Source organism: Leopardus geoffroyi, chromosome B2, assembly GCF_018350155.1.
Source record: "Leopardus geoffroyi isolate Oge1 chromosome B2, O.geoffroyi_Oge1_pat1.0, whole genome shotgun sequence".
NCBI lineage: Eukaryota > Metazoa > Chordata > Mammalia > Carnivora > Felidae > Leopardus > Leopardus geoffroyi.
This window is the reverse complement of record NC_059332.1, coordinates 74,917,788-74,934,049: the sequence shown is the minus strand read 5'-3', so window position 1 is coordinate 74,934,049 and position 16,262 is coordinate 74,917,788. Positions and strand designations below refer to the sequence as shown.

At 37.4% G+C, this 16,262-nt stretch overlaps 1 protein-coding gene across 8 annotated transcripts in view; it reads right to left on the bottom strand.

Moving 5' to 3' along the window:
- Positions 1 to 58: 58 nt before the first annotated feature.
- Positions 59 to 16,262, bottom strand: part of DOP1A (DOP1 leucine zipper like protein A) — a 109,078-nt gene continuing 92,874 nt past the window's right edge. For 5 of the 8 annotated variants that reach the window (XM_045498886.1, XM_045498892.1, XM_045498888.1 and 2 more), the window contains 13 exons: positions 13,994 to 14,060; positions 13,680 to 13,824; positions 13,424 to 13,503; positions 12,247 to 12,356; positions 11,842 to 11,991; positions 11,640 to 11,701; positions 9,923 to 10,075; positions 8,677 to 8,813; positions 7,731 to 7,786; positions 6,706 to 6,870; positions 3,674 to 3,803; positions 2,646 to 2,705; positions 59 to 657 (listed from right to left, as the gene is read on the bottom strand). In XM_045498886.1, coding sequence (XP_045354842.1) covers positions 352 to 657; positions 2,646 to 2,705; positions 3,674 to 3,803; positions 6,706 to 6,870; positions 7,731 to 7,786; positions 8,677 to 8,813; positions 9,923 to 10,075; positions 11,640 to 11,701; positions 11,842 to 11,991; positions 12,247 to 12,356; positions 13,424 to 13,503; positions 13,680 to 13,824; positions 13,994 to 14,060 — 1,621 coding nt within the window. In that variant the 3' untranslated portion in view covers positions 59 to 351. The remainder of the gene's footprint in view (positions 658 to 2,645; positions 2,706 to 3,673; positions 3,804 to 6,705; positions 6,871 to 7,730; positions 7,787 to 8,676; positions 8,814 to 9,922; positions 10,076 to 11,639; positions 11,702 to 11,841; positions 11,992 to 12,246; positions 12,357 to 13,423; positions 13,504 to 13,679; positions 13,825 to 13,993; positions 14,061 to 16,262) is intronic. The other 3 variants (XM_045498889.1, XM_045498891.1, XM_045498890.1) reach the window with 1 other exon arrangement.

Here is a 16,262-nt window from a genome sequence, read left to right as displayed (position 1 = left end):
GTTAATAATGGAAAGAAGATCCCAACGAGTCTAAATTAAACAAAGCCTGAAACCAACAGCAAAAAATGTGCAGTGTGTATTTTGCAGGTTTAAGACAACTCAGGACAATAAAACAATGGACTATATATGTATATATAGATCTCTCTTAGGCACCATAATCAATATGAGCCAACAATATTTAAACTTGATTCAGGCCACATTCAGACATTTGCTCTTATTTACAAATATTTAAATTAAATACAACCTGAAATGTGTTTTGTTACATACAAAAAAGAAAAAAACCCTATACAACTCAGAGCAATGTTTGTTTTAAATAATTACATTTAACTAAATGGAACCACTTGTGGTGCTTCAAGTTTTTATGACCCCTTCCAGAAAATCTTTTTCTACCATCTCTTCTATTTTTTGCCTGGCTTTGCTGGAAAAGGGTTTGTGGTTTTCCAGTTTCATGTCCTTATTCGGGAAGGTGTTTGAGTAGAGGATGGGGCTCCCTGAGTGTCCTACACATCGGCTGGTGACTTTGCTGTTGAAGACTTGGCTGAGTACATTGAAGAATGGCAGCAGCTGCTCAATACTGCGCACAGTGCAGATGGTAAGCAGCAAGTGCCCCGGCTCCCAACCCAACGTTCTCCCTGAGTTGTCTTCCTCTGGGTTTTTCTGTAGAAACACAAAGGGAATTGTTATTATAGAGATACAGTACATGAGAACATTTAAAAGGGTATAAACATCAGCAACAGTTAACAAATACAAATGATGACATCAAGGCTCCATTCCAGACTTGATTAAAATCGTGCTTCTGACTGAAGCATTTTAGTGCCAATTATTAGGTACAGATAGAGGTGTCCAACACTGTAGTAATATTTTCCAACTGGAGTGCACAGGTAAGCTTAGCAGAGTCAGTTTTAGATTGAGTCAAATATTAAAAATTTATGTTGTGCTTTGCATATACTCAAAAAGCTCCCAGATTTCTGGATTCCCACTAATGTAGTAACCAAGGACTAAATCATAAAGTGACTGCAGAAGAGGGTTAGGAAGAGACAAAAAAGTCTTCTACGTTTCACCATTAGTAATCAGTTAATTCCTTTTCAGCCAAATGGCTTAAACTTATTACCACAAGATGGTAGCATGGTTTGGAGGGAGTAATTATTTTCCGTATGAGAGAAAGGAAAAGAGCACTCAGGAGAGACACTGCCATCTGTTTTTGTGTTGTTTAAACAACATGGGGAGGAGAGCTGCACCTAGAGTCAAAATAACTGGGTTAGTGTCTGGGCTTTGCAATTTAGTGTGGGACATCCTTGGGCAGGATACAGAAAATTCCTCATTTAAAAAGATGGGGAAATATAATCTGTCTTCTGGCAAAGAAGTCAAATGAGAGTGCAGGTGAAAACTGTCAACGAAATATAAATGCAGTTAAAATCATTCATTAAAACTAACCAAGAGATTAGTTTAGGAAGCCAGCTGGATTATATGAAGTTGTCGATGTCAGTCTATCTAGGAAAAGTTAGGAGAGAACTGGAGATGTTTTGAGTTTGGGGGGAATCACAAATATAAAAACACACTTAGAATGAAAACAGACGTGAATTGGATAGAAAATGGGGGAAAAAATCAGCAGGTGGGACTTAGAAAGCAGAACTGCCATACTGAGGAGTTTGCCTGTTGCTGAGAAACTTGCATTGTTTACCTAATATTTAATATCACTAGTTTCCTAGAGGAGATAGCAGATGCAAAATACAGCTTATTTTCTCGTATGCGATTATAAGGTTTGTCTGCTTATTTAAAAATGAAATCCCGAGAATGGAAAATAGATTTAAATTAAAAAGGAGCAAACAAATCCTCCAGTTCTCTATGGCCAGAAAAAAAGAAAAAAGTAACCTCAAAGCTAAACTATAGGATATAGAAAACCTCTTCCTTTCATTTAACTTGAATGCTGGTTTTAATGACCATCCTGGGAGACTGACTTTCACATCACTGGCTGCTGTTAAGTGGCTGACCACATCACCTATTAGTCCCCTGAATCAAGCTGCAATTCAATAGTGATTAAAGGATAAGCAGAGATGAATTTACCCTGAAGGAAAATGCATAATATCCTTGAGAGAGAACTAAGGTAACCTTTTGTTTATATTCCTGCCAAGATGTACATTTTTTTAATTTTTAAAATGTTTTATTTTCGAGAGAGAGCATGAGCAGGGGAGGGCAGAGAGAGAAGATGACACAGAATCAGAAGCAGGCTCCAGACATTGAGTGTGTCTGCACAGAGCCCGATGCAGGGCTCGAACCCATGAACCGTGAGGTCATGACATGAGCTGAAGTCAGACACCTAACCAGCTGAGCCTCCCAGGTGCCCCAAGAGGTACCTTTAAGAGAGGGGCTTTTACTAAGCTTGTGACCAATAAAGAGCGCACCTGTTTTGGTGTTCTGCTTCTCTTCATCACAACTATACCACCTCCTCAAAAATAAAAGCCAGACATGTTCCCATAAAAACGATTTCTCCTTTAACTTCACCAGTCTACACTTGAAGACAGACTTCCTTCCTGTTTACCTCTCTTGTACTTGTTGAAATCCACACCTGGGTTTGTGTCTCAATATTTGGTCCAGATGTGGCAACTTTTGCTGCCACATCACAAGCATCAAAAAGCCACCCTCACCTGATGCTTGGCCATCTCCAATCCCTCCAAAATCACTGTCTTAAAGTCCTCCTCCTTGTCCTGTGGAAGGAAAGAGGAGAACTCATAGCCTTTGTTCCAATGAAAAGTATGTTTGGCCATGAAGACCTTGTTTAAAGTGTGGAAAATGCTTTCTAATCAAAATTGTTATCTTACTCTGTGGGACACATTTTAGGCAAAAGGCTGTCTTGTTTATCCCATAGATACAGAGAGGAGTCTTACAAAAATTGTCATTACTAATGAGATGCAGGGATGACAGAAAGTGCATGTGCCTGGGGTCATAATCATCACACAGCTTCTGGGTTTGTCATCATGATTAGTTTTTCAAACCCCTATGATATTAAAGGGAAAAGTACCTAAACTCTGGACCCAACTTTCATGTCTACCCTTTTACTTCCTTAAAGATTTGATTTTAAATCAAGTTCCTCAGATCCTTCAAGCGCAACCTCCTCTTTAATCCTCCAGTTCTCTATGGCCAGAAAAAAAAGTAATTAACCTCGAAGCTAAACTCCTTCTCTATTCCATTTCTATAGTTTGTGCAGTGTGGTTTAGTTTAGGGGCTGCTGCCTGATTAGGGGACCCCAGAAGACTGGAAAATTTCTGAGCACTCAAAGCACATACTGCAAATTAAGACTCCAAAATACCTGGGTCATCCCCACACTGTACATTTTGTAACAAAAATTGTTTTTTTTTTAATTTTGTGATGCTTTATTTTTTTGTAAGTAATCTCTACATTCAACACGGGGCTTGAACTCAACAACCCTGAGATCAAGAGTCGGATGCTCCACTGACTGAACCAGCCAGTTGCCCCTGAAAAAACTTTAATGCAAAAAAGACAAAAGATTTGAAATAGAGGCTCACTGGTGAGCATGCCAAACTCATTATTATTTTCTTGGGTGAAGATCTCTAATTAGCCTGAGGCATACCGAAAGATACAAAATACATAATACATGATATAAATACATTTTACCAATTCTGTCTTCTTACACTTAAAAAGAAGAATGCGGTACCTTTGCCCTTTTCCGAAGAAGTTTTGCTAGTCGAACTACATAAGGTTTAAATTCTCGTTGATGTATGCCCTGCCTTCGGACTTCCAAACCCGAATCATCGGAGGCTTCTGGGATAAAGGCCCATCGGTACCTATGTACAGAAGAATGGTATCGACGCTGGTAAGACAAGATGTGCCATTTGAGACAAGGCCACGTTAAGTGTAGTGGAAAGAACGTGACCCACTGCCTCAACAGATTCCAGTGCCAGCTGTGCCAGGTGCAGCCCCGTCACCTAGGACAGGACTCTCAACCTGACCCTTTTCTTCACCAGCAAATAAAGATACTATTAACCATCTCCTAGAGTTGTAAAGAATAAATACATATGCAAAGTCTCATCATTGTTCTTCATGAGCACAAAGCCAGTAACTTAAATGATTCCGTCCTCATTTGTTAATTGGCAAAATCCCCACCGTATACTTGGCCAGATGCCCTCCACACAGTAAGGAGGCAAAGAAATGAAAAAAAACATTAAGTAGGACTTCTTTCTCATGACCCTTGTATTTTTGTCTTTAATAAATAAAATTAGTATCTGACTATGGGAAAATTTTGAACAGTATAAAAGGACATACCAAAGAACGGTAGTGTCTCCCTCCCACCACAGGGTCCATCAACACAGCCAGTTTCTTGTGTTGGCATCCAGAATTCATGAATAGAGCATACATGCACAGAGCCAACCTCCTCTTCAGTAAACTTAAAAAACCACGACTGCTGCTTGTGATGATTTAATTAGATTTAATTGTGCTGATTTAGATAACATGTAAAACCCCACTCTTTTTAATAACTACACAGTACTCCAGTGTTGGAATGTACTGACTTAACCAGCCTCCTAGATGGTCTCGTTATTACAAGTAGCACCTCGATGGATACACTTACAATACTGACTTTTTGCGTATCTGACTGTACAGTGGTAGGATAAAAACTTGTAATAGCAGGATTATTGGCTTAAAGAGAATGTGTATTTTGAATTTTGGTAACTACAACTCTGGAGAACTGGACGATATCAATGTACACTTCCAACTGGAGTAAGAATGCTTCTGTTAAGGTTAAAAAGAAATACACTTTTAGATCGTTACCATTATGATCACTATTTATAATTGGAAGTTCTCTTAGGAGTAATGGCTTTTCCACCATTTATAGGCCCTTTTCTGTGAACTCTTTATTCTCTCACTGACCCATTTTCCTGCTGGGTTACTGATTTGTACATATTAAGCAAGTTAGGCTTTTGTCATAAACACTGTAAATACCTTTCCCCAACTTTTTACTTTTTCCACTTCATGGTATTTTTTTGTCACACAGAGACTTAACATTTTTTTGCGGTTAAATTATCAAAGATCTTTAACTTCTGAAATATATGTCATGTTTAGAAAGATACTAATCTTTCTAAATTCTCCAGGTCATCATCTACTACTTTATAGATTTTTTTTTAAAAATAGTAGTTTTTTAAAAATTATAGTTCTACAGCCTTTTCCATCCTTTTTTTTTAGTAACTCTGTCCTAACAGGATGAACTAATTTTGGTTCTGATCATGGAAGCTAACAAGTCAATACGATGAACATACTACTTAATGGTTCTTCCTAGAGCACTGGAGACTAGCTTCTATCACTTTTTTGATAATAAGCATCCCAATTAATTCTGGCCACTTTGCTACAGTTCTGCGTGGGATTCCTTCCTGAATTTCTTCTTTATCAAGAAGTAGGTGTATATGGTTTCCAAATGGAGAAAAAAGAGGAACTGGACTTAATCTAAAAAGAATTTCTAGTTCTTACCGTTAAATTTAATGAAAAGTAAACTTGTGAAACAGCAATTTTGGGGGATTTAAGCATGTCCAATATAGAAAACAGATTCTGATGTCTTACTCTTTATCCTATTAATACTCCATTCCAGAAGAATAATATAATATGTTATATATAAATACATATTTGATCATATGGATACATTCTTAAGTTAGCTATGTTTGATTAATCTTACACAGTTTGCCTATTTAAAAATTTAAATATGAAAAACCATAAATCAGCATTTTTTTTTTTAATTTTTTTTTTTTTCAACGTTTTATTTATTTTTGGGACAGAGAGAGACAGAGCATGAACGGGGGAGGGGCAGAGAGAGAGGGAGACACAGAATCGGAAACAGGCTCCAGGCTCTGAGCCATCAGCCCAGAGCCTGACGCGGGGCTCGAACTCACGGACCGCGAGATCGTGACCTGGCTGAAGTCAGACGCTTAACCGACTGCGCCACCCAGGCGCCCCTAGCATTTTTGAACAAAGGCACTTATGAGAATTTATTTCTATTCAGTTTCTCCCTATTCCCCTCTGTTCTCAGTTCCCTATCATCTGAAATAAAAACCTTGATTCCAGTCTTGCCCATCTCTAGTCTTCTGTCCAAACTGCAGCCAAGGTAGTTTCTAAATGCAAGCCTGATAACATCACTGCATTCCTTAGTATGATTCAGTGTCCCTAGGTGAAAGTCCAAATTATCTAATACAGTTTACAAGGCCTTACATAATTCAGCCCCTTTCCAGCCTCTTCTCACAATATTCTACTCCGGCAATATCGATCTCAGCATTTCAGACAAGCCAGGTCCATTCTAACCTCCCAGACTCCACATGTGCCTCCCCACTCACCACCTCAATATAAATCTGTCCTCACGGCTTAAAGCTAGGTGGGGGTCTTTGCTCTGTGACCTCAACAGTTCCTGTGTGTCAGCTAACAGAACACCCATCATGTGTTCAACTGTACAATGAACTGGAAGCTAGTGAGCCGTGTATCCCACTGTCTCACATATGGTAGGTATTCAACTTATTAAACTAAATGCTCTAATTTATCCACAGCAACCATTTACTTCCAATAACTGTGTTGAGCCCCCCACCACGTTAGTAAAAATTAAGAACATTTCACTTATACAAAAAAAAACATTTAAGTTAGTCTTAGATGTCAGTGACCAAAGCAAACATACTTTCAAAAATATCCATTTAATATCCTTGCTTTTATACTTACATCTGAAACTGAGGAAGATTTTCGGAGGGCAACGCCAGAGCCAAATCCAAAAATTTGCAAGCAGATAGATAGAGGTTTAACCATCGCTGGCTGTTATATGAAGTAGAAAAGCCATTACCTCCTGTGTAGGTTGTCTCCAGACCAGCCACAGAGGGGCCTGAAGTCCTGTAAGCAGGAGGCAGTGTGTCAGCAGCTGAACCCATTTCCTAATAATTCCCAAGGTGCCAGCTAGTATTTTCCTTCTGCTAAGTTTACCAGTAACTGCTGAGCAAGGTCACAACTAAATTAATTTCGCTGTCTTCAAATAAAAAGTTCACTTTTACTCTTTAAATTTTGAGAATGTAAAAATAGCACAGAAACTTGTGTTACACTCAAGAAATGTAAAAATACTAGCTGTGAAACCCAGAGACCTCCCTACTACTTGAGTCTGTGAAAATTGCGGGGGGTGGGGGGTGTCTTTCTATAAAAAATAAAGTTATTAGGACAGGGGAACCTTTTAAATAAACCTGGCATTGAAGAATAATATATATCCAAGACACATGGTGTTACAGGAAACTTTTCAATTTACAAAAATGGTACAAAAATTCCTACATAAAAAATTACAGTCATATTAATAAACTGCCTTTACTAAAAAGAATACACTTACAGTACATTGAGATCATTCTGGAAGATTGGGAAACATGGATACCTTAGTTACAGCTTACCTGCCATGAAAGGTTTTGCTGCATGTTTCATGGATAAGATCTGACCTACCAAAACCAACATGGCTCATGTAACTAAGACATAATTGCTTCAAACTAAATTTGTCTAGAGGACAAAGGCCCTGGGTGTTGACAATTTAGTCTACTATGATTAAGGATTAATGAAGCTATATTATTTCCAAATATAATTGATTATGTAGTAACAGACTAATATATAAAGTATTCATATAAAACTATATACTCTCCTAGTTGTAAAGTAACATTCTGGATGATTTTAGGATAATGGACACTGACAAGAAAATATGGAAATATGTTACATATTACCGTGAAATATCTTCATCAGCAGTGAGTTCCTGCTCCATCAGTAAAAATACCTGTACCTGAAGATCGTGAAATTCATGTTAAATGTTTAAACTTAATATTTAATTTTTCTTTCAATCTATCTTTAGACTCTGTTTTCATTAATCCAAAAATAAATTTTAGGATACAATCAAATTAAATTATACCGAGTTTGTGGAAGTTAAACTGCAAATCAAGCACACAGCCTTCCTAATAACTTGACAGAGCTGGGATGAAGCCATGCCTTTTTTTATTTGTCAAGGATGGAACAGAGTTACAGTTATTAAAAAAAATATATTAAAGCCAATTTCTTTGTGAGATTATAAATGCTTGGGTTTTCAGAGTTACAGATTCACTTCTCTTCCTTTACTCATGTTCCTTTATCCCCAGGTCCCCAAATGATTTAGATGAGGAAGATGGTAAGACCTGGAGAGAATGGATTGGTATAGTGGGATTGAGGAAGGTTTTACTGTTTGGGAGATAACAAAATCTTTGTGAAAGTCTCTCTCAAAGAAGCTTAACTAGGGTAAGTGCTACACTTCAAGAGTGAGGACATGCCTTATGTCAGTCCACTGGAATCCAACTAAACCAGCTCTCAGCACCCCAGAGGTTCTGCTATAGGCTGGAACCAGGCCTGGAAGCCATGATAGAGTTACCCATTTGGTGTACAAGAGAATAAATGAAACCAGATCAGATTAAGTAATGATTCACAAGGAGCTAATATTGGGAATGTTAACATATTTGGAAGCTTAAGCTGTATGGAGATGGACTCTGACTTGTTTTACCCTTTTCAACTGTAAAAACTATCAGTAACAAGCTTAACTAGAGTTCAGTTCTCTTCCAAGATTAGTTTATATCCAGTAAGCATGCTGATGCTAATCCCATTGTTTTACAGTTTGGATTTATGACCTGATGATTAGAATTAACTCACAAGTTCTGTAATCATGGTAGGCCAGAGTGAGGTAAGATGTTGTGGAGACATTCTTAAAAGTAATACTCTGAAGAACAGAAACACTTGAGAGTGAAGAGTTGGCACCTGGGGCAAACGGAGACTCTCAACCAATCTCTCTGAAAGAAATGCAGTGTATTTTCAGTAGGTTAATAATTAAAATCATCTTCATGTGAACTTTTCCATATAAGCTAGCCTACTACTTCTCCAACTTTCTGGTGGACTAATGAAAAAAAAAATTCCCCATAAAATATAATAAAAATGAATTGCTAGAAAAAAATCTAAAGAAGATATAAAATACAAATGCCATTTTCTTATTGTTAGATGTGACAGGTTCTGTCAAATTGCTATAAAAGTTTAAAATGCTTACTCTAAATTTCTGTACTTATCACGGATGGGATAACAGACTGGTACTAGTCCATGGACCACACTTTGAGTAGCAGTGATCTGGTCAACTTAAAAAAAAAAAAAAAAAATCACAAGACAAATAGTGTGTATGTTGTATATCTGACATTAGGTATAAAGGCTAAGGAAAGGAGTCACTTCTCTTCCTAGAGAAATGATCTCACTAAAGAGATGACAACTGTCATTCCCAGCCCAGTCCCCAGGCAGTTGAAGCTGGTGGCTGCATCAGCACAATGACTCAGTATGAACAATTCTGCCCCAGGACCAGGAAGCTATCTGGTGGCGGAGCGATGATGAGTGCACTGGTACCCTTCAGGACACACAGGGCCACTAAACCCATTTGGTAAAGGTTATCAAAAACCTTATACAACTCCCCCCCCCCCCCCAACTACAGATCTCCAAATGTTACTTCTAGCCCCCAATTCCTGGCTCTGCCTATATTTTAGTCCTCCTTGAAACTATAGAACCCCTTATCCACAGTAAAAAAAAAACAAAAAAAAAAACACAAAAAACCACTAACCTGCCTGCAGCAAAATAGTCATATGCCTCAACCTTAAACACGAATTCTTAGGAAACTAGAACCAAACAATAAAATAGAGACCATATTTAGGCAAGTCCTACAACTCACTGTTTGATTTCTTTTTACATGCTGATGATGGTAATTTTTGTGTCAGAACAAACTTCTAATTCTACAGTGTTCTCCATCTACTTACACTTGGTATATTTTACCCTAACTTAACAGTTTAAGGAAAAGTATTTACTAAAGAACAACAACAATAAAGAACACAGTTTGGAAGACAGAGAAAACTTTTACATGATTTACCTTGTATATCTGGAAGATATTTCTGGTACTGGTCAATTTCACTGCTAAAAATAGCAAATGCTAATCTTTTGAGAAGCATGGCTCTTTGCTCTAGCTCCACATCACGGTTTGCAAAGAGATTAAGTGAACTGCTCTGAGCCACAGCTACACGAGCTGAAAAAAAGAATGTACGTGCGGTCATTTGAAAAAAGATTATTCTATTATTTGTTTGTAAAAATGGCTAGACACCTCATGGCTTCCAAGAGTGGGAGGAGCTTAGGGTAGAGGATTCATGGCTCCTCTCTGGGGTAGAACAGACCCAGCATGTACAAGCCAGAAGACCAAAGGATAGGAATTGTGAATGTGGAGAGAGAGGAAAATTTAGAAAATCCCGAACACCAGCAATGCCATTTTATAACACCCTTTAATATTCCATGCCATCTGCCTAATTCCTCATTGCTTTAAAAATAATCTCTGGCCTGGCCCACCTAGCTCTCCATTCTTAAGTCTTGTCACTCACTTCCAGCTCACTCTTCTGTAGCCACACTGTGTTCTTGCTGTTCCCCACAGAAGATCTTTGTAATTTTTGTTCCCTATGCGTGGAACACTTTGTCCCTAGACCTTCCCAAGGTTGGCTTCTTTAGTTTCAACTGTGAGCTCTTCAGGTGTTACTTAAAATCTATCATCACCCTACCTTCTTCACAACTTCTTATTCCCTGAAGTAATCTTTTTTTTTTTTTTTTTTTAAGTTCATTTATTTTGAGAGAGAAAGGAGGAGACAGAGAATCTCAAGCACACTCCAAGGTGGGGCTCAAATTCATGAACTGTGAGATCATGACCAGAGCCAAAATCAAGAGTTGGATGCTTAACGACTGAGCCACCCAGGCACTCCTACTCCCTGAAATAATCTTATTTATTTGGTTAAGGTTAGCATAATGGCCTGCCCCATGTTTGTCTTTTAATAAATATTTGTTGAACAGATGAATTTGTTAAAATTCATTACCTTAAAACAACCCTGTGATGATCAGAGGAGAGACAATATGCTGCCCCTTTTACAGACAGGGAAACAACAGCTTGTGCTTACACAAAATCATACAGACTCATCCAGCTTTACTGCTATTTAAGGTCATTAGTTTAGGAACTTTAAACTTAAAAAACAAAACACAACTGGGGCATCTGGCTGGCTCAGTTGGAAGAGCATACGACTCTTGATCTCAGGGTTGTGAGTGCAAGCTCCACGTTGGGTGTAGAGATTAAAATATAATTTAAAAAAAAAAAACAAGAAAACACTTTTTTCAGATGAAATACTACAGGAATCCTAATATATAAAACCAATCAAGACAGTAGAAACAGAGTGGAGAGTGATTCTAATCTTCTTGGTCCCTCCCTTTCTTCCTCCAGAAGAGATAAACAGAGCCCCCGGATTTAGAGTGACATGTCTGATAGGTTGAATCCAATTGCCAGCCTTTCATTCATTTAATAATTACTTATTGAGTGCTTACTATGTGCCAGGTTCCATGCTGTGTGCTGTGCAAAAAATTTAGAGACAAATTAGACACGGCCAAATAGCTCTACTTATTATCACCATGCTGTCCTCTTTAACATTCCATCCCTATAGGATATACGTACAACTTGACAAAGAGCTAATTCTGAAGTTTCTAGAGAAGGACAAGGCAGACAATAAGAATGGGTCCTGATAAGGAAGTACATTACTTAGGTTTCATCCCATAATACTCACTCATCAAGTCTCTAAATGTTGTCTTATCATGTGTCATCAGATTGTCCATTATTGCTCTCCAACTGAAAGAAACAATGATTATGATATGTAATTAGGATTTTCCTGTTGTTACCGGGAAAAAAAAACAGTGTTCTACTTTGCAGGACAGTGGTTGATTTCAGCAAGATGCATCATCACACTGAATAAAAGCAAGACGACTTACTGATTAACACAAGAGGCGTCCATCTGAAAGAAACTGGGATCCATAAAGAGGTCAAAGGCTTCTTTTTTCCAAGCTCTCCGTGTGTACTGATACCCACTAAGACTACTAAGCAGCTGGACGCAGGCTCGATAACTAGGAGCATTATGTGCACTAGGAGGAAGGAGGACCAGAACCACTTTAACCTATGTGTTATAACTTGAACCACCATGTTATTCATAAGTACTCACATTCCCCTAAAACAATATGAAACAGAAGGCACCATAACAGAAATAATGTGTTTTTTTTAATCATTACTATTCAAGGCAAAAATAATGCCATTTTGTGGTAATTCCAAAAATGGCATTAAAGGAACACAATTTGTTTCTAACAGGCTTTGAATTACAAAAGCTACTTTAGTAACAGTACCTGTGATTTCGGAGGTAGGGTACAACATAATGCATAATATTTACAAGTAAAGGAATAACCCGTTCCTTCTCATCACTATAGAAAACCATATCCAAAAGATGAGCCAAAACCTAAAAAACATAAGAAGTGAAATGGAGTATAATCTAACAGCTGAAACTGACAGCATTCAGACATGGGTTTCAGTCTGTAAGAAAAGCTAGAATACCTTAAAATTTGAAAAATCTGAAATCAGATCTAAGTCATTTAAAAAACTTTAATGTTTATTTAGTTTTGAGAGAGAGAGAGAAAGCATGAGTGGGGGATGTGCAGAGAGAGAGAGGTGACAGAGCATATGAAGCAGCTTGACAGCAGAGAGCCTGATGCAGGGCTCAAAATCACTCATCGTGAAATCATGACCTAAGGCGAAAGTCAGACCTTCTCAACCAACTGAGCCACCCAGGCACCCCCTCACTAATCCATTTTAAATGAATGGTTTCTGCAACTTTAAAAAATTTTTCTGTCCACTACAAATATAGGATATAAGTACGAGCAAATTTTGCTATTTTCAACTGTGAGAGGGAAGTACAGAACCTTCTAATAGAAGGTTCTAAGAGAGGTCAAGAACCTTCTAATGTGACAGTGACTAAAGAGGGAATCAAGGACTAGACATTCTATTCTCTTTCTCTGATTCAGTTAAAAGAGAGCTTAGAAATAAACTGAACTGTTTAAGTCCCAGCTCTATCAATTAACAGCTATTTAGCCTTAGTCATATTGTTCTAATCTTTGGGAGGCATGGTGTCCACATCTGAAAAGGGAAATAAAAATGACCTACAAGGCTATATAGCAGGGTATAAAAAAAGAGCATGTCAGAGGATGAATCTAAAAATCTTTGGTAAAATATTTCATCATGGCAAGCATCATTATACCACCTTCTGATTATACTGTCATACAAAAGCACTTTTCTTTTTAAAAATCATGCTTAAAAAAATAATGCCTGGGGAAGGAAACAATATCTAAAGTTATCACTAATATTTAACAAACTGGTCCAAATACAAAGTCACAACTTTATTTATTATAGTGATCTCTAGAAGTGCAAAATGGTTTTTCAAATTAAAAACTCCTCTGTAAGGATTACTTGCTAATCTTGAATTTTGACATTGTTTACTTGAAAGTTCATGTGAAAAAACTTGATATTTACCTCAGAAAGTAATGTCAGTGCATGGACACTATATACAGAAGGAGTTATGTTTGAGGTTTCCATTGCAGGTGATAACATATCTAAATAAGAGAAAAGACAGGTAAAGTAAAGATACAGTTAAGTCTTTACCCACTGAAGAAAGCTACCTGCTAACATGAGGAAAAGGATGATTTTCTAGTGCTTACAGTGCTAGTTGCAATGATTTCTTAGTAAACAGGTGCCTATAAACATAAACCTCAATCTTTGAGATCAATACCTTCAACATCAGATTCCAAATTGGTCCCATCCACCATTATTTTGGGAGAAGGCTTAACTTCAAGATTTCGTCGCAGCCATGTTGTCTGTTCTAAAGAGGAACCAGCAATGGCACCAATTGCATCCACTATTTTATGAGTCACATCCTAAAGAAACAAGGAAAAACCACTCTACGTATACGTGCGTATACACATACCCAAATACGCGTGCTCGTGCAACTTCGTAGATGGATCTTACCTGACCTTATCCTTTTACAGTTAAAGGCAGTGAGAGATGCAGAGTTTTGGCAACAGCTCTCAATTCAGAATGCCTTACCTGAAGGTCTCTTTGGTCTTTCTTATTTTCCAAAGTAGGGTTTTTCATAATGAACTCATTCAGAACCCTAAAAGGGCAGAAGAGAAAAACGAACAGGAAACATCAGTGAAAGGAAATGATGCAATCTGATTTCTCACAGTGACCAAGTGGCTCTGTAGCCTCAACTTCTATTTTATGTGTTTAATGAATGTATATATGAATATCCTATGACTTTAAAAGGAATAAACATATGCAGTAAAACACATGTACAAAGATGTTCATAACAACATTATTTGTAAAAGCACCAAAGTGGAAAGAACCCAAAAGTCCAGCAAGAGAAGAAATCATAGCATATTCTTACAATGAAATAAGGAACAGCAATGGAACTCAATAAATTACAGCTACATGAAATTACATGGAGGAATCTTGTGTGTGTTGTGTGAAAGAAGCAGACACAGAATAAAATATTTACATACAGTTTTTAAAAAAGGGCAAAATTTATCTGTGGTGTTAGAAGTCCAAATAATGGTTATCTTTGGGGAGAGGGAAAGGACAGTAATTGGGAGGGGACCTGAAGAGACATATGGCGTTTTATTTCTTAATTTAGTCTTGTGATTATATAATTGATATGTTCACTCTGTAATAACTTGTGGAGTTGTATACTAATTATTTGCATATTTTCCTGTTTACATTTTATATATTAAACAAAAAAAAAAAACCCAAAACTCAAACCCCACCAATCTTAAATTGTAATACAGAAATAGTTTCTTATCCTGTGTGTCTATATATAATAGATTAAAAATACTTTATAAATGAAAAAAAAAAATCAACTTTTTTTATTTGCTAAACTTCCACTCAATATTTACTCTGACTTGATTAAGATAAATTATATGCATGATCATTTCCAAACTAAATGTGAAATGATACTAAAAAGCAATCTTCATATCAATTTCTATTTTGTAATTAGGAATTTTTAGAGGATCAGTGGAATGGTTGGTATTAAACAAACAAACACACAATCAAATTTAAAAAGGGAATTAAGTGTCTAGTCTAACTAACAGTGTCCAACTTTTTGCTTAAATAATCAGAGTATATACCCCGGAGAAGGAGGTAGGATATTTATTTTCTGAGAAATGGGAAAGGAAGAAAAGGCAGGTGAAGAAACAGTAAAATCCTGTAGGGAAGCTACAAGTCACAATAAATAGCTTTAATTTTTGATGAAATTAGGCAGCAGGGTTATTTGCTGATAACTCAAACAACTATACATATATTTCCTCTTTGAGCCTTAAGACAACTCAGGTAGGTAGGCCAGGCACCACTATCTTTGCTTAACAGATGGGAAAACAGCCTTGGAGAGGTTTACTGAGGTACCCAAGATCACAGAGATGAGGGCTGGAACTAGAAATAAGAAGAATCAGAAATCTTCATGAGTATGTAGTTTGATTTCTAGTATTTACATTTCTCTCTCATCACTAAAACTCATACACACTAGTGATATTAACCTTTGATCCAGGAAGGGCAGACATTGAGCCCACTGCTCTTTTCATTACATCTCCATTGTTTAAAACTCCTTCGGCTTTTTGATTTAGATAACTTTCAAAATAGATTGTATGAGGGTCTGGGGATCATCATAATCCCTGAAATTCTTGAGCAGGGTCTGTGACTCACTTTGGCTGGGCTGGGCCCTCCATGTTACTCAACTACCATAGGCTGACCGGCTCTCCACCACGGTTCCTCCACCTCCTGGCAGAAGACTACATTCCCACATTTACCAGAAAACTTGAGGCCATCTCACTGAAGAATTCTCACCTTCTCTCTTCTTCACTTGAAACTCTTCTAGACCACTAGATGCCAAAACAGAATTGCTAGTTTCCATAAGGACACGGAGGGCAAAAGCGAAGTCTGTGTATACAGATTCACACATTTACACATATAAAATCCCCTTCAGAACTACAGAAGATGGCTAAAATCTCAAAATTCTTTGCACTTGGTTGAATTTATGTCCATTCAGTATGAGAACATGTTGACTGTCGCTGGCTATTAATGATATCATTGGACTGCCTGATGCAATGTAAAAAAATTGGGGAAAAGCTTACTCTGTTTTTTCCTTCTTCTCCTTATATCTTAAGCAGTCCTTTTCAAACTTCAGTGTGTACTCACTCAAATCACTTGGGAATCTTGCTAAAAAAGCAGATTCTAATTGGGGTGTTCTGGGTGGAACCTTAGATTCTACATTTTCAATAAGCTCCCTGGTGATTCCGATGCTGCTGGTTGAAGATCAACTTTGAGT